Below are 18,490 nucleotides of genomic sequence, written 5' to 3'. Positions count from 1 at the left end.
ATGCTTGCATGTTAAATTTGTTTATTTTTGCATAGTTTATACTTTTCTACTCATCAATAGTCTACTGGCTGTTGTAGTAAATATATAAATTGTAAAAGATGACAGGGAATCAACTATTGTTTAGAGAGTAATCTAAGTAAGTACGATTAATTTCATACACATTTCTTCTGTTAGTTTACGGCTTTAGTACCTTAGTTTTAGCTGATTCATCATCAGATTATAAGATACCTGATGTTACTAACCCAGCTACTATCCATCTCTTTCCAACTAACAAGTTTATCCGCATTCCTTTTACCACCTTCCACACTACCGATCCTACTGATCTTGTTACTCATGACTCCGGAGGTTCTACACCACTGGCTTATCACTCAGTATTCCAACTACTTTAGGGCCTTTTGCCATCATTTTTATTTACAAATTTATGCAATCTCGTAGAAGAAATTATCTGCCTACCGTTCCGGAACTGATTTATTTAGGGCAACTTGCCAATATTGATGCAATGGATAATGGTAGTAAAAGAGAAGACGAACTAGTTAATGTTGAAAGTGCTAATACTCAACGTCTTGATTCCATTTGATTACTACCAGCTTACATCGTTTATATCAGAATGTTGTGTGCCATTAAACACTCTGCCATTTTATTAACTAGAAATTCCACTGTCATACAGCCCACGACCAAAGAGATGGCCAGAGATATTGGCAAAAAAAATAAAGGGTACTGATGGTTGAGAAATGCAATATTAGCAATCAAGTGGCTCTGCAGTGCAATAGGATAACTGCAATGGTAGCTGTAATGTACTGGGTGTGGGTGTTATTATATACAACAATAAGCAATAATGAATGGAAAAGATGTTTATATTTTCCCCCTGCAACAGGAGAAATGCAATATTGGCCAATATTAGAAGTAAAATGCACTGATATTCTTAGAATAATCAATTTTATTAATATAGTAATAATAGAAAACCAATACACAATTTTGTTTACATTTCAAAACGTCATAGGTAGCAATATCGAGAAGTTGTGGTATTTATATAGGTTTTTAGAAAATTTATTTAAAAAGTGTTTGGTCATGACAAACAACAACAATAGAAGGAAAATATTACACGTTTATATCTCTCCCTTGCAATAGGAGAAATGCAATGTTGGCAAATATTATAAGTAAAATCCACTGATATTATTAAAATAACCAATATTGTTAATATAGTAATACAGCAATAATAGAAAACCTATGAGCGTTCATGAGTCTCGAAGATTTCTGCAAACTGCAGCAAAATAAAAGCTGTTATAAAAGTGTTATAAAGCTGTAGGCCTAATTTACTGTAATGTATGTAATTCAACAACAATAAAGAAATATGTTTATTATAACTCTGAAATGCAAAATTAGAAGTAAAATGGCAAGCTACTGTGTACTATACACAGTTTGAAAGTTGGTTGCGATGAATGTAGAATGGTTTTGATAAGCGATCTTTAACAGAAAGCGGGTAGGAGCATTCACATGTATAAAAATGTAGCAAAATAAAAAATGTTCTCGTCATGAAGGGGTGTTGTAGTTCGGTCCTAGCTTGTACATAAGTTGTAAAGAATTTCGGCTAACGTTTCAAATAATGAAACCTTTGGTGATTGGACAAAAAACACAGGCTGTTAAACTGTGTACCACAATTTTGTACCTGTAAATCGGTCTACGCCTCAAACGGTCAACCTTTATTACAGAAACCTTCGAATAAATTCGAATACAAGTAAAAATGGCCATAGACTGATGAAATGAGCACGGTTTTCTCGTGAAATGCGCACTGCTAAATAGTTCTACAATCGGTCGCACGGCTTTATTGGCGTTTAAATTTTCGGTCTTAACTTTTATTAAACCGAGCTTTTCAAGCTTTTTGTGGCAATTTTCGTTCAAATTAATCTGTCTATTTGTGTATAATCCGATCAGATGGGTAAGTTTTAAAATAATACCGACGGTTTGCAAAGACTTGGTAACATATTTAAATAGGTTTAAATGTGTTTTGTATCGTTATTATACTTTAATGACTTTACATTCCAATGCTTAAATTTTTTGATGAAATTTCTTGACGAGGGTTCGTCTCATTGTTGATGAATAATTTTCGTAAGTTGTGTGCACATGCATTTATCATAAAAACTCCCACACTTCCGCTCCGCTCGTGTGTTCGTGGGAATATTTTAGTTTTACTTTATTTGTATCATTCTATTTAAACTCTAGTGCTAAGGCAGAGTGCTACTCTCTTAATTTCTCACTTCTTTACTCGAGTTCTTAATTTACACTGTTTACAGGAAACTGATTAATCAGGTTAAGTTCCATTTGCCTGAGGCTACAGGGGAACTTGTTTTCGTAAAAAGTTTACTTACGTAATAAATTCCAATCTAATGTAATGCCTAGTACTGAGGCGATTGGATAGTAGAATGAGAGCGCCCAAATAGCGCGTTCCTGTATTCATTCAGCGTTCAACCAATGATTGTATTAGCTTATTAGGGGAATAAGCTATAGCCAAATCCTTGTTAGTAAGGACTAGCATTAGTAAAGAGCTAGCTAAGCCATAACAAATCTTAAGCCCGTGGTCTAAGGTTGTAGGTATGTTTAGGATATTCACTGCCCCTGTCAGTTTTTTGATAATACATGGGTCATGGGTATTGACTAGTAAATTTATTTACTTGGCTAGGTGTTACTGTAAGTACCAGAATGTATACACAGTCATCTACTGCATAGTCATGTCCCTTAACGTGTCTGTCATGGTAGTACTTATAGCTAGCCTGAGAGCTTTCGATGTTGTCACGAGCTTGAGCCCATGAAATAGCTAAAGATTCACGCATAATGTCTACACTAAATTGTTCGCTGCTCGCATAGCTCATAGGAATTGTGATTGGCATGCAGAGTTCAAAGGATATGTCTAGCTCTCTTTCGTACAGCATATGGCTAGGGCTGAATTGGGTTGAATTATAGGCAGTATTGTCATAGGCATGCAAAATGTATTTAGTTATGTCATCCCAATTGATCTGTGCTTTGTTGATCACTATAGACATGAGGTTACTGAAGTACTAAAAACACTTTGATTCCACCATGTGGAGATGTGTGCCACTTACGCATAGAGTAGCAAGTGTCTTGTGAAACTAGTTGATCCAAATAGTCATCAGTCCTGGTCTGTGCCTCACCAAAAAATTCACAGTGTGTCACAATCTTAGTCATTACAATTTTACTATGAAATGCTACACTTTTGTATTGAATACAATTAGGTTTGTACAAAATCAAAGTCAGGCCATACGGTTCAGGTGCAGCAGTTGTGTCAGGCAATATATATGGTGGTAGCATGGGCAATTGAAAATTTGTTACTGTATGCTCAGTCCAGTGAAGCATAGGAGACTGAGCCTGCAAAGAATGACAGCAAAAAAATGTTGCCCATGAAATTCCTATTCCACTGTGTGCTCTCCTATGTCCATTCAGTGGCTTAGAAGGGTGATAATGGTCGTTGTGCGCATTCTTTGCTTATCTACTCAAGCGTTTCAAATTAGTAGTCACTTTGCTTACACTCGCTTTGCCATTGCTAGCTGATTGATCATTGTTAATTGAATCATCAAATGAAACGAAATCGTATGTCTCCTTTAGGCTTTCCTGACAATTCACAACGGCTGGAACCACTCCACTAGAGCTAGCTAGTGCAACCTTCTCAAAGGTAATTTTGACTTTGCTTACCTCCGCATTTACTTGAGAATTCCTAGCTCCCTCAATATTGAAAGCTGGCACAACAGTAGCTACCTTAAAAGGTACTATTTCTGCTAGTCTGGCTGTTGCCTTCTCAACAGGCATGTCAATGTTTTCGATAGCCATTTTGTCAAAAATGAATGTATTGTCTTTTACTTGGTGGCTGGGTGCTTCCATAGCCGATTGTTTTTCAGTAGCAGCTGTAGGCACTGCTGCCGAAGCATACGCAACTGGTGGCTAATACTCACTGCGCTGTTGACCTGCTTGAGACTCTTGACTGGCTAACTAGTCCTTAAACCAGCGTGGCATCTCATGTAGCTCATTGGTCACTCTACGCTGACCTTCATTTCTGCCACTGTGATAGTTTGATTTAAAAGGTTGGTAAGCGGGAAACTTACCTTTATTCACAGGATTTGGCTGATTTTCTTTTCTGCCAGTACGTTAATCATAGAAGCAAGCCAAATTTTTTTTCGGATAAGCATATACAGCATTTTTTTACGGGTTTTTCAATTATTCTGTTTTGACATGGGTGAAGTCTGGCATTTTGGAATTTTGCGCTTACATCAGAAATATTTTTATCTGCAAGGAGTGCAGTTTTTACACCCATAGCAGAGCACAAAATATCTAAAAGATTTTGTGATGGAACTCCCATAATCTTTTCTTTTCTTTCTTGACGTAGGCCATTTCTGAATACTTCTAGTTTCCTGAAGGATACTGTCTTCATTCCTCTAGCTTCCTTACATCAAGTCTTTTATCATAATAATAGGCGAGTTAGTCCATTTGCATGTCATGCTGGTAAGTGATTGAGATAAAAAATAGCTTGGTCTGTCCATAATCATCGTTGCAATTTTTAGAGAGGTTTTTTGCATGTAGTTGCTTATTAAGAGTCCTTTAAACTTATTAAAAGCTATATTCTGATAGAGCTCGCTCTATGAAATGATATATTGGTTATGTGCACAACTCGTCTAGTTTCTTCAAACATTTCAAAAACATGTGTCACTCAGCAACATCAGAGATTTGCGATTTTAAAAGTTACTTTAGCTATTTGACAAACTCGGTGATTTATGATAAGCTGCAATAGTGTTGCTTAGTTATTATGTTTACAACGCGCATAGCTACATAGAAACAATGTCACATAGTAATATAATGTATGTCAAAATGAAGGTAAATTAAAAGCCTTAACATTTGTCACCATTGCAACAGCTAGTCATCATTGCAGCTTGTCTGAATTTTGAAAGGATTTAGTGCTATAGATTATGTTTTAATGCTTATGGCTTATTTATATAATAAAATATAATGAAGTTATCAATTTAAGCATAATTAACATGAAGTAAAAACTAACAAATATAATTGTAATGTGCAAACTAAAATTGAGAGCTTATATATACTAGTGCTGGGCATGGGTACTAATACTCGTGGAACTCACTGGTTAGTCTTTTCTCACGTATCGGAAAATAGAACATTCAAGTAACTCGATCTTGCAGGTTTGGGTTTTGATTTTCGAGTTCAGGTTTTGGTACCCGGATCCGTTGAGCAGTGTGAACAAAAACTCGGTTTATTGCACCCTGCGCTCTTGACTGTTTAACAACTCGCCTGTTAACGCTGCGAGCATGAAAGTTAGTCGATAAAAACTGTGAAAAATAATAATTAAATTGAATAGAAATATAATTGCTATGTAAATGTTAAAATATGTCTCATGTTTAAAAAATTTAAACATAAAATCTGTATCAACAAACCCAATACCTGAAAAACCCATTGGCCAAGAAGTAATCGTGCCCAGCACTAATATATACACATACATTTAGCAGTAGTTAGATTATCTAGAATTAGAAAAATTCATGAAGTACAATGATATTGTTAGAAGTCTTTAAAGTAGGAGTTTCCAAAGATATTGAACAGCTGAGAATACGACTTCATTCTGCTAGTGATAGGTCTTCTTTAAAGAGATAGGTCTCTCTCCCTCTCTCTCCCTCTCTCTCTCCCTCTCTCTTTCTCTCTCTCTCTCTCTCTCTCTCTCTCTTTTTCTCCCTCTCTCCCTCTCTTCCTCTCTCCCTCTCTCCCTCTCTCCCTCTCTCCCTCTCTCCCTCTCTCCCTCTCTCCCTCTCTCCCTCTCTCCCTCTCTCCCTCTCTCCCTCTCTCCCTCTCTCCCTCTCTCTCCCCCTCTCTCTCCCTCTCTCCCTCTCTATCTCCCTCTTTATCTCCCTCTGTATCTCCCTCTTTCTTCCTCTCTCTCTCTCCCTCTTTCTCTTCCTCTTTCTTTCGTTTAGTGTCGGACAAGACAGTGGCATATGGTGATCTGGTCAATTGTCACCCATGAAATATCATTATTTTTTACCTTAAAAGCATTAATACTAAAAGTTGGCCGCTATAAAAACTGAATCTCATAATCTTCACCATCTACCTTTTTAACCAAACCTACATAGTTTTTGAAGGCTTTTTCGCGCTATTTTCGTTAAAATGAAGTCGGCTACTTTTATCTTGGGAATTTTCTGGTCATTACCACTTTCATCATTGTGACTACCATCATATAAACATGGTGAAGCAGGTTCAGCTTCAACACTATCTAATGTAGATGTTCGAAGGAGTGTTTTTTGTGGTTAGAACTTTAGCTGACTCGACTATATGAAACAGATATAAAAATATAGACTATATAAAAATAAAACGTCTCATAGCACTAGTTTATGACAAACGCTTTGAGTTGTACCAGAAAGCACGTCTCAAATATAGATGATCGCTACTTTATAGTTTCGTTTCAGCTTGGTCTAATCATCTAGTCGTAATCTGATCATGTGACTCCATACTTCCTGCTAAATAGCGCAAACGACAAAAGAGATTATAGCTCTATAGTGGATATTCAAGCTCATTGTGTTTAGATTTATAGATTTACACTGGTGGCATGCAGCTTAACAGCCCACTGCTCCGACATCTGCAATAGTCAACTGCCTTACAGTGCTTCAGAAAAATTGTACCTGTACAATTCTCCGTGTTTCTCCATTATACCTGAAAATCTTGCACGGGATACGAGTCTACCAGTTTGCTAGGAGTAATAATTGCCACTTTAGCCAACAACTAAGCAATACAGTTTTACCGCTATATTAAAATCTCAGTATATTTGTAACTTTTTGTTATTATATTAAGTAGTGAGATGAAAATGTCATTGCTGCATAAAATGGTTATAATGATCATTTAAATTAATTTTAGTTTTCAAATAAAACCACCTTCAAAATTGTTACAGAAGAAGACTAAACATATAACTTTAGTCATTTGCCTTTTACTTTAGTTGGTTTGTTAAACTCTGAACAGCTAGCATGGAGCAACAACAATATTCACTACAGCTGCAACAGCGGCCAGAGTCAGTGCACTCAGCACAGCAAGTGTTTCAGCAAAATCCAGTCCCACAACAACTACAGCCACAAGTACAAACATCGCCACTTCAGAAAGTGGCCTCAAACATGTACCAGCAACAACAACCGCCACAGCCGATGCAACCACAACAGCAACTGCCCCTTCATGTGTTCCAATCCCAACCGATGTCTCAGCAGAAAAATCAGCAAGTATACTCGCTACCGCAGTTACTATCACAACAGGCGCAGCAACCGCCAACAACGCCCCAGCTGACAAATCCTTCCCAACAGATGCAAGAAGCAGAAAATATGCCAACGCCATATCATCAGGCCTTGGCATCACATCCTAGTGGCACAGTGTTGGAACAAAATTCTCAAGAAAGTAATCAAAGATTTGAGGCTAAACCCCGAGCTCAAATGAAAAGGTGAGCTGCTCATAAAGCCAAACACATTGATTTTAGTGAATTTATGTTTGGTGCTCCTAGAAAAGCTTTATAAATAACTCTCTCATAGATAACTCTTAAATATATATTAGCTGAACTTTAAAAAAGACGAAATTTCTTTGTCAAAAATAATTAACATAGCTTTTCTGCGCGAATTACCAATAAAAGGCAAGACCAAATATAGTGGCTCAAATTTTTCAATTCCTTTGGTAGCTTACTAACAGCAAATAAAAAAAATACTGCTACTTTTATACCTGCTACTTTTGCTAGGAAGGTTTTAAGTTTATAAAAGCTTAGAAAAGTTATGAGAATAATTGGGTTTATGAAACCAAATGAAGCCGCACTGTTCCATTACAGGTTGTCAATTTGCCAGATTGTCTTTGGTGCAGTCTGCCTGCTGTTTGGGCTAATTCTAGTTGCTGCTCAGGATTCATGGATCTCTCGTATCTGCTATGGTGTTTGGGGTGGAGGTTTTGTGAGTGGTTTTTTTAATTGAGTTTCTTTGTATATATGAACAAAATGCGAAGTAAGTCATATTATGATTTACTTAAAAAGCTATAGTGGATATCAAATAAGTCAGTGGTTTATTACCTACTATTTTCATCTTTTACAGTATACGGTTGAAGATGAGCCTGAACCAATTTTTGTAGACATTATCAAAAAGCCTATTCCACCATTCGTGACTGTTATGTAGGTTTGAATTAATCTGATTGCCAGAAGTTGCAAAATTAAATCTGATAAGTCTTTATTGATTTTAAAGCACCCACAGCAATTGAAAGTGTGGTTATGACATTTTTATTTGCAAAGAAATGCAAAAAATAAACAGGCAAAACGTTGCAGCTTGCACTGAATAGCCTATAGCAACAATTGCAATGATAACAACTAGTGATGTCCTTTTGCATGTATTTTTTCTGAGCTTTTTGATTGATTTTGATTGAATTGATTTTAATCGTAAAACATTCTGAAAATTAGAACACCTCAAACATAAAAAACAATCGCAAATGTTAATAAAAAACCAATAATTTCAGATGAAGTCTAAATAAATTGTATGTAAGTTTATCAACAAGAGTTATCAGCTTTACTTTTGAGTGATTGCATAAAAATTGAGGTCATTTCTACATTAGCTCAAATGTTGTTCATTTTTAGAAAACTGTCAGTTGTGCATGAAAAGTGTTGTCATAATCACATAATTTTAGTATATTCTGAAGCATAAAAGCTTCCGATATGCTAACTAGTTTCCCAAATATTTAACTCTATATTGGAATCTTTTGAAATGTAAAGTAGCTTATTGCAGTGTAACTTATTATTATATATAATATTGTATTATATATTGTAATATATGTTATATACATATATTATATACACATACATATATGTATTATATATTTGTATATTACATTATGTACTAAATATATGTATATTATATATATAGGCCTGTGTATTATTATACTTATGCTTATATGTTAAAGATTTTAATTATACACATTTTGCATATTTACAATATATTAAAAATATGTTGTAATATATATTATAATATGATTATTATAATTAAATTGTTACAATATAATATAATTGTGTATATTATCATCATTATGTTTTATCATATAATGTATATAACATCTTATATAATATCATATACTATCATATAGTAAAATATGATAAAATATAATATTTCCACAATACCATATAATTTAATGTTAGGTTATACTAGCTTATGTTGCATTATAACATTGTTTACTATGCTACATAATGTGACAGTAAACTATATTATACTCAGTTATATTCCAGAATAATATATTAGTTATTACGATGTCATATTGTCTTACATTTTGTTGTGTTATGGCATGTTTGCCTAAATTACATGTATGTATTTTTATGAAATAGTGCAATGAATCTTACAATGCTATATTGTATTATTTCATGTTATATTCATATTATGGCTATACCAATAGCGTAGTTTCTAGATGCTCATAACTGATACTGTTTACAAAGCGTGAAAAAGTACAACATTCTGCGGAACTTACGAAACTGCAGTAGATATCTTTATACCTACTGTTATTTATACTCTCTAGTTGTCCCAATGAATGATTGTCCCGCTATTCATACTGCTATTCATACTGTTATTCACACTGCGTAATTGATGATGGAATGCAAGGATTTTCTAAACGAAAGAGACTGAGATTAGATTTAGTTTCCTTTATCGTTCAGTTCTCTACGAAGAAATATTTACTATATTAGTAGTTGTACGTACGTCTGTGAGAAACCATACTTAGAGGTCGGGTAAAGATTGCATTGATTGGGAGTCGCACTGACAATTTTAGTTTTTGAACTGACATTCTGACCCCGGCATCAAACTATGACCAGTGATATATAGTATAAAAGATTCTCGGTGTAATACTAGATTTTAAAAATCGATTGTCTACTGCTGCCAATATTCTATATGATTTTTAGTCAAAAACAATTGAATATAGAGTTTTATTCCAATAAAAACGTTTCTCTGTCACTTTACGCAAAATTTCAACACTTAGCATATTTAAAGCCTAAAATCAATTGTTCAACCCAAATTTATTAAGACTGGCCTTCTTTTCTATTTTTTGTGAAATGGTGGAAGTTGTTTTCTTTGCTGAGTTATGCCAACTTCTGTGGACCCAGCGCCTCTACTAGCTGCAGTACTACTGCCTGTGTGGGCCTCATCATGCCTTAGTATGTACGGATTAAGCTTTGTTTTATTTTTTTAACCAGTCTTGTAACTTTAACTGTTTTTTTGTTTAATGTTGTATTTTCACTAATACATGAAATAAAAAACACATAGACACCCGATCTAATACTTCAGAATAACTCTGGATGATTGCAGTAGTCAAAATTGTGTATAAAACTAAGTGTTAAAGCCACTGCAACTATAAGTCTAGATTGTGGTAGACGAGTGAAGGTTGCAGAACAACTTGTTTACTAATCTTCAATTTGGTAGAAGCTGCATGCGTAAAAGAATAGTTTGTATTTCTACTGGTTTTCAAGGTAGAATCACAAATCGTTTTAAAAAGTCACTATTTTTTAGTCCACCGCAACCAATCTCGCTAGCACACTAAAGCGTAACTTCATGAAGTCAATATCTACTAGACCGTTGCCAAACATATTTGCTTTTACCACTTTCAACAAACTGTTGCAATGCTTGCTTAAATTTACACCGGGATAAGCAGCTCGAAAAAACAATAAGCCAAAGATCAAACATTACTTGTTACTACATTGCTGTAGATTCTAAGTACTGGATTAGCGGGTTTGGCTGCAGTCAGCTGGAACAACTTCACGTGGGTGAGTAAACAGCTTTTCAAGATCTTACATTACTGATCTAACTTGCAAGAGCAATTCGTCATAAAAGTCCTTATATGAATTTTTCCTAGATGAAATAATAGAAATGGTAATATTTTGTTTTATCATTTTTAAACATTATTGTGGTTTTCTGGTAAAATTCTAAGATTTATTTTAAACTATATGATTAAACAACTACTTTTAGTTGTTTTGTCTATTCAGGCTGTAACAGTTTTGATAAGCATGCTAAATGTTCCTTATAGCAATAGCATTGCGATGATGATTATATGAATATCAAAATAGCATAAACTATGACCAAATGAAATGCTACATTTCTTCCACAATATATACAGTGTAGCTAGTACAATACCCTTGCAGTTTAGTGTGCCATAAAAGATTATCAGTTTGGCCAAGAGAGCACAGGTTATAAGTATTAGTGATGTGGTTTATTATGAATGTGGTGAGATTAATATCAGCATAATGCAACCTTTTTCCACCTAAAACTTTGGTTTCAGACAGACTGCTAGATAAAAAACTTGTTAAAGTTAACAATCAAAAGGGGCAGATTGTGAAGAAAGTCTTTAAAGCTGAAAGTGGCCTTATTTTCATGACATTGAATGCCCACTGTAACGTTTTAGCCTAAATGTATTTTTTATGACATGGTAATAATAAAATTGCTTTTTCACTCCTAAAACAAAGCATTAGTAAGGTAGTTTTAGAGCTTTGCCTTTAATATTGGTGAATGCTTGGCTTTGGGATGATCAATCAATGACAGAAAGCCTACAGCATATATGTGCATTTAAAATCTGCATTTGCTAAGGCAGCATTAACTTAAACGTAGAACAAGTTTAGCACTTTAAAAAAACAGAATATTTATAGAAAAATATATTATTGGAACAATGGGCAAAAGTTCAATATATTTCAATAATTAAGATTTTAGTTTAAGTTTACGTCCAACTTGTGAGAGAGATTTTAGTTTTTTATATACATGTATTCTCAAATCTCACATATGGAGTTACTTCATTTCAAAATTGCCTTTGAATGCCAAAATCCATGTACGCTTGACTAAATGTTTTTTGTAATAATGCATTCCAATTGTTTTGTTTTGATATCAAAATTCAAAAGAAGCACTGAATACATGAAATGTTCTATACACTGAAACAAGTGTTGAATTCCTAACCCCAAAATGTATGAGAAAACTGAATGATTGAAATAATATTAATTCAACAGATGTTTTTACTGCAAACTCCACTTACAGAGATGTTGGTAACTTACCTTACAGACATGTTAGTAACTCACTTTACAGAAATATTAGTAACTAATATTACAGACATGTTGGTAACTTACTTTACAGATATGTTGCTAACTTACCTTACAGATATGTCGGTAACTTACCTTACATACATGTTGGTAACTTACCTTACAGACGTGTTGGTAATTAACCTTACAGACATTTTGTTAACTTACATTACAGACATGTTGGTAACTTACCTTATAGACATGCTGCTAACTTACAATACAGTTATGTTGGTAACTTACCTTACAGTCATGTTGGTAACTTACCTTACAGACGTGTTGGTAACTTACAATACATACACTATATGTTGGTAGCTTACCTTACAAACATGTTAGTAACTCACCTTACAGACATGCTGCTAATTTACCTTACAGAAATGTATGTAACTTACCTTACAGACATGCTAGTAATTTACCTTACAGGCATGATGCCAACTTACCTAACATACAGGCTGCCAAGCTAGCTCAATGATATGTGACCAAAAGTTCAGGCTGTCCATAACAATGCATAAGATAGAATGAGAAATATAAACACACAGAGTTACTCTCTGTCTTACAGTGACTATAGTTTCACTAACTTGATTATTATGGTTATTGTTTTTAATGCCTCTACTAGCTGGAAATTGCACCTACCAAGTGTTAGAGGATTGTGGACAGGTAGGCTAAGTAAAACTAGCCTCTGTTGTCAATTCTTTCAAAAAAGTTAGCATCAATGTTGAACCAAACTAGCCAGTGAGTCTAACTAAAACAAAGATAGGGAGGAAACCAAAATGTTGGACCGTGGAATAGCACAGCTTTTAATCCAAGGTACTGAAAACAAAAAACTTGAGTGTTGTGTTAAAGAAAAATTAATATTTTATAAAAATGGCGTTGACTAAGCTTGCTGTTTTGCCTTTCTTGTGATTTTATACACGTGTTATACAAAGAATATTTTTATTATGGTGAGCCTTACAGATTGGTTAACTACAAAAATCAAACATGGAATTGCAGCAGTGCCCTATGATACGGTCTGCTCTATGGTTGCAAAATAATTGGTAATAATAAGTTAACTGTTATCTGCTGGTTGAAAGCCGTTAACAAACTCTCTCCAAGCTTTCTTCTAAAGTTTTTGTGTTGAAAAATTTACATCAATCTTAGCTGCCAGCTTTAGGGTATGCACTGCGATTTATTTTGAAAGTGTTTAAAAGTATTTTCATTTCATTGCAGATCAGAGCGGCCATGATTTTAAATTTCGTAAACTCTGCTGTCTTTGTTCCATTGTTCCTTGCATTCAGTTCTTTTGGTATTCTAGAAATCTCCGACATATACTACTATCCAGTAAGTACACAAACTCATCCAGTACTATTAACAAAATATACTATCACATATTACCAAAAAATATGTTTTTCATCTATATATATATATATATATATATAAATTTGGTAAGAAATTTATTAAAATTTGACTAAGCATAACATTATTAAAAGTTTCATATTACACAAAAGGTGTGTAACACTCATCAGATAAATGCTTATTTCTTACCAAATTTATAGTAAGTATATATATATATATTTATATATATATATATATATATATACATATACATATACATATATATATATATATGTATATATATATATATATGTATATATATATTTATATACATATTTATATAGATGAAGGACATGTTTTTTGTTAATATGTCATAGTAACTTTTGTCGATTCAGAGCATTATAAATACTTTCCGCTAGGTAAAAATGTTGTGCTTAGATTTGTTTCAGGTTGCTCATAATGTTTTGTTTACTAAGATTTCATATGTTTAGATTTAATATAAAATAGTTTGTATTATTTGTTGCAGGGCCCAGCCACTTTCATGGCTTTTAACAGCCTATTTGTCTTGATATGTATTGTCGAGCTGGGAATAAACATTATGAGTACAATACATTGCTACCGGGCTGTGGGCTGCTTCTGCGAAGTCATTCATCTGGGTCGCAACGCATATAACACCACCTCAACTATCCAAACCAATCAGCAGAATTTGGCTAATTCCAGAGCTTTCCTGATATAGCCCACTTGAAAAGTCATCAAATGCCTACAGGTGGTCCTTTCCTTTTGTTATCAGAAGAAAATTAACATAATTTAACAACATAACTAAATTAACATGTTTCGTTTAAAAAAATTTAAGAACAGCGGTCATTGCTGGAAGTAATATACATTAGTAGACTTAGAGTTGTGTACACAATGTGATGTAAGAAAAAGCATCCGCATCAAGGATGCACCAAAATGACAACAATAAAAATTTAGGATATACTGTACAAAGCTTAGTTTTAACTAATACTGTGTCACATATGTATTATATAGGTAATCATTTGAAGGTTGACTCGCAACTAAATTTACATTACAGGTGTTTGGTATCAAAAGATTCACCATGTCTTACTCTGCTGCGTTGTAGGTGCATAATGTATAGAAATGGGATTACAAACTCGTGAAAGCTAGAAAACAAACAGTTAATCCCAGCCAACTCGAAAATGCCGTAGCTTGGAAGCCCTTTATTTCGACGAGGTACTCAACTCAACCTGGTTGTTTTTAAAAAACATAGAGGTTACCACATGAAATAAAACGCATACAAAACGCTCAATATAAATGTTCGGTAGCACTAGTTTATGACAAACAATTCAAGTTTTACTGAAAAGCCCTTATCAAATATAGATGCTCGCTACATTACAGTTTTCCTTCAGTTAGGTCTAATCATTTAGTCGTAATCAGATCATGTGACCCATACTTACTACCAAATTGGGCAAAAAATTTCTGCAGCATTTTGCGACTATTACAGGTGACCGACAGGATGGTCATGTTTATCTGAGGATGATATGCACCCCTTCAAGTTAAGGTTTAAAAATTAAACGAATTCTCACGGTAGATTTTGAGATATCAGTGCTCAAAGTGATAGTATTACAATGATGATAAAATAGATGCGTAAGGACAACAGACATGGTTTTAATGAATGCGTGAAGTATATCTGTGAAAATATTTCGACGAATGAGGTTGCATGAAAGCGTACACAAAAGCCATCGTGTTCAGCTACATCTTATTTGAGCCGTTTTGTAAAGGGATTCCAGCCTACGACATTTTTGTGATGGCTGTGATTACCTGTTCGTTTTTTAGCTTTTAAGAGCTTGTCATCACATTTCCACATATTTTGCACCTACAACACAACAGAGTAAGACACGGTGAATCTTTTTATATCAAATAACTGTAATACGAGTCTTGCTGCAAGTTAACCTTTAACAATTTTTTTGCTGTTTTTAGCATTGGCTAGCCAACTGATTTAAATGCTTGCATCATCTATATAAGTATATAATTTTTAAAGTCTGTCTGTCATTCCAGCTACAAAGGCATACAAAAGGCTAAACTACGCAAAATTTGGCACACAAAATTTTGCGGTAGATATAGCTATAGCACACACTGATTATTTTACCAATGCGGCCACGCGTTACAACACGCCTGTTAGGAAATATTTTTCATAAGGTTCAATTACTATACCTGGGGTCAAGGACAATTCTTCCCGCCCGGACAATTACATTATCTCTGTGGGAAGGGTCTCCGTTGAGTAGTATTGGCTCCGCATTCAAAGTTTTGATGAATAGCTTCTGGTGGAATACTAACCTTTTTTCGTACACACACACTTTTATGCAAGAATTTTTATTATTAATTAAACATATTCGAAATTTCTATTTTATTCTCTCAGTTCATTTTAATTGTATCATTACATAATATTGTTCTATCGTAATCATAGCAAAATGACTTAATTTAGCTATTGCTTGCTAATTATTTCACATTTACATCTAAACCTTTTTATAGTCGTTTTATTTTTTTAATTTATTTGAAATGCACGAAACTTTTTCCTCATGATATGAGGAAATATGAGTTTACAAGTTGTTTTACGAAGGTTGAAAACTTCTACAGTTGTTTTTATTTCCTAATAAATGATTTCATCTAACACTTTTCTCATGTTAGGAAGTTTGAAAGTTAGAATTTATATTATATGTATATATTGTTATAATATGTTAAATACAAATCAATCTTCGGTCTAAAGGCTTTTTTATTACCCGATCAATGCCGGGTAGCACAGCTAGTTAAAAACTATTTTGACAAAAACTAGTGTCCTTGTATTAGAGTTAAAAGTTCGCTTAATGATTGCCTCTGCTTCTAAAACAATTTTGTAAATTCTCAACTGTTGAACTTTTGCTGAGTAACGACATTGGTTGATTGTATTATATCAAAAATAATAATTTAAAAATACTGCTGGTAATTCTTTAAAGAGAAGACTTCAGACACGTTAGCACCACTATGTCATTATCCGCAGTTCAGTTTAATTTGCATGATGTTTCTAGAGATCATATAAAATCTATTTGATACAAATATAATCATTGACTAAAATAAATTAGGTGACAAAATATAGCTGTGGTATGCAGAGAATGTATGTAGAGAAGACATGTTTTGCTCATAAGGCCAGTTGACACCATATTTTTGTATGTCGGGGTTGCCCTCTTGGCAATAATTTATTGGCTATGCTCACGGTAGAGCGCTGCTATCACCAAGGCAACACAGATTTATTAAAAAAGCTTGCTGCTGCAAAGTTCTCATTAATGCGCCATGCATCCATAACAATCTGCGTAATATACAGCATTTTGGCAATGGTGATTGGCTGTTGTGGATTGTTATTTACATTTCCTGTTGTGACAGTTGCTGCGGGACTAATATGTCACCATTTTCAGTCTCAATGTAAAATGATTGCAGTGTGCCACAGACTATTAGCTTATGTAAAGATTATACTAAATGTGTAGTGCAGTAGAGTAAACAATGTTATCAGAGACGATTACTAAAGTGTAGGGGGATTTATGTCGACATACTACTATGTTGTGAGTACCAGCGTTAAATTAAACATTATTAGCATTTAGCTAAATGTTAATAATTATTACTAAAGCTTAAATTGTTAAAATACTAACTAATAATAATAAAAAATAAAATTGGGATTTCTATTCATCAAAGTTTACAACATTTGTAAGAAATGTTGAAATAATTTTAAAACTTTTGTCAACAAGAATGTTCAATAAAATTTGAAAAATTCTCAAAAGAAAATAAGATGTTAAATACTTCATACTTGGTGGTTTAAAAAAAGGTTGATGATATGATGGTTGGCTGACTAATAAAGCACAGTGTCTTTAACCAGATGCCTTGATTTGGAAAAAATCAATCAAATCAAAACCTTTGATCGATTTAGCAAAAGCAAAGAGACTTCCACTGCCTTTTTTTCAGCTTACAGATCAGCTTTCACAGCTGTATGTAGTAGCTACTGAATCACATAAAATTAAACAAACAATACAATGGATGCAGTAAGCAAGTAACTTTCCTTTTTCCTGAATTTCTTTAGTTTCGTGTTGATTGTTACGATGCATTGGCAATAAAGATTTTAGGTGTTGGTAAAGCGCCACAAGTAATATTTTTAAAAGTAGAAGTAAAAGTAAGCGGAGTGCCAATCCGTCATAAAAATGTTACCAATCACTGTTAGTGAAAATACTTTGCTTTTAGTTCCAGAACTTGTGGAAAAGCAGCCTATCGGTGGCTCTATAGCCCACCCGCAATACCCTTCAGCCCGCTACGATCAGTCACAGACTGTTCCAAATCAGAATCCAGAATAAGAGCAGCGGCCAACTTCTAGTTTCAACTCATCATATTAGTTTTCTAATCTTAGCATTTCAAAGATTAGTAGGTTTATATGTATGGTTGTAATCATTTCTTTGTAAATCTCAATATTCAAAGAATTCTTTCTTTTCTTTTAGTTTTTTATGCTTATATTTGAGCAAACATTGTTTCTATTTCTTTATGATAAAACTTTCAGAAAAAACTAACCTAGTTAAAGTAATTCCAAAACACTATGCTAAAATTAAAACATTTATGCTAAGACCTAAATTTACTCAAGGTCAACTCACTACCAAAGTGACCATATCATTTTCCTGACATTCTGTAACTCTGTTTATAGATTGTCTATTTTTGGTCATCGTTAGATCCAATCAACTTAACCTCACAAAATTTTAATAATTTTGTGTGTGATGGTAGAGAATGGTTTGTTGTTTTACATGATATAAGAAAGACAATTATGTTAGTTGAAAAGATACATTTAAATTTTATAATTGTCTTTTTTTAAAGTATTTAATGGGTTTTGTAATATAATATTTTTTAAATAGATATTAAATGAGCTGATCAAGGTAGCCCATTTGTTAGATGGCGCTCAGATTCTATTAGGCTATATATAACCTTCAAAAGACTCTCTAAAAAAGTCACATGTGAGTTTCAGCATACAGTTCACTGAACGTAGAGTAAGCAAATCCCAAATCAGTGTTCGGG

At 33.7% G+C, this 18,490-nt stretch overlaps 1 protein-coding gene across 1 annotated transcript; it reads left to right on the top strand.

The window, feature by feature from the left end:
• The first annotated feature begins 3,651 nt into the window (after positions 1 to 3,651).
• On the top strand, positions 3,652 to 18,331 carry LOC137387694 (uncharacterized). Its single transcript, XM_068074181.1, has 7 exons — positions 3,652 to 3,685; positions 7,050 to 7,483; positions 7,859 to 7,976; positions 10,754 to 10,810; positions 13,310 to 13,420; positions 13,941 to 14,180; positions 17,675 to 18,331. The coding sequence occupies exons 2-6, from the start codon at positions 7,167 to 7,169 to the stop codon at positions 14,148 to 14,150; spliced, it is 813 nt and encodes a 270-aa protein (XP_067930282.1). The 5' UTR covers positions 3,652 to 3,685; positions 7,050 to 7,166; the 3' UTR covers positions 14,151 to 14,180; positions 17,675 to 18,331.
• Positions 18,332 to 18,490: the final 159 nt, after the last annotated feature.

Source organism: Watersipora subatra, chromosome 2 (assembly GCF_963576615.1).
Source record: "Watersipora subatra chromosome 2, tzWatSuba1.1, whole genome shotgun sequence".
NCBI lineage: Eukaryota > Metazoa > Bryozoa > Gymnolaemata > Cheilostomatida > Watersiporidae > Watersipora > Watersipora subatra.
The sequence above is the reverse complement of the archived record's forward strand: the minus strand, read 5'-3'. Positions and strand labels throughout refer to the sequence as shown.

What these genes read in the sequence shown, in the direction of transcription:
- LOC137387694 (XM_068074181.1), top strand. Translation starts at nt 7,167, where the DNA reads ATGTACCAGCAACAACAACCGCCACAGCCGATGCAACCACAACAGCAA. An exon ending in CCCCGAGCTCAAATGAAAAG is followed by an intron (nt 7,484 to 7,858) that starts GTGAGCTGCTCA and finishes GTTCCATTACAG; the next exon opens with GTTGTCAATTTGCCAGATTG. An exon ending in GCTGGAACAACTTCACGTGG is followed by an intron (nt 10,811 to 13,309) that starts GTGAGTAAACAG and finishes ATTTCATTGCAG; the next exon opens with ATCAGAGCGGCCATGATTTT.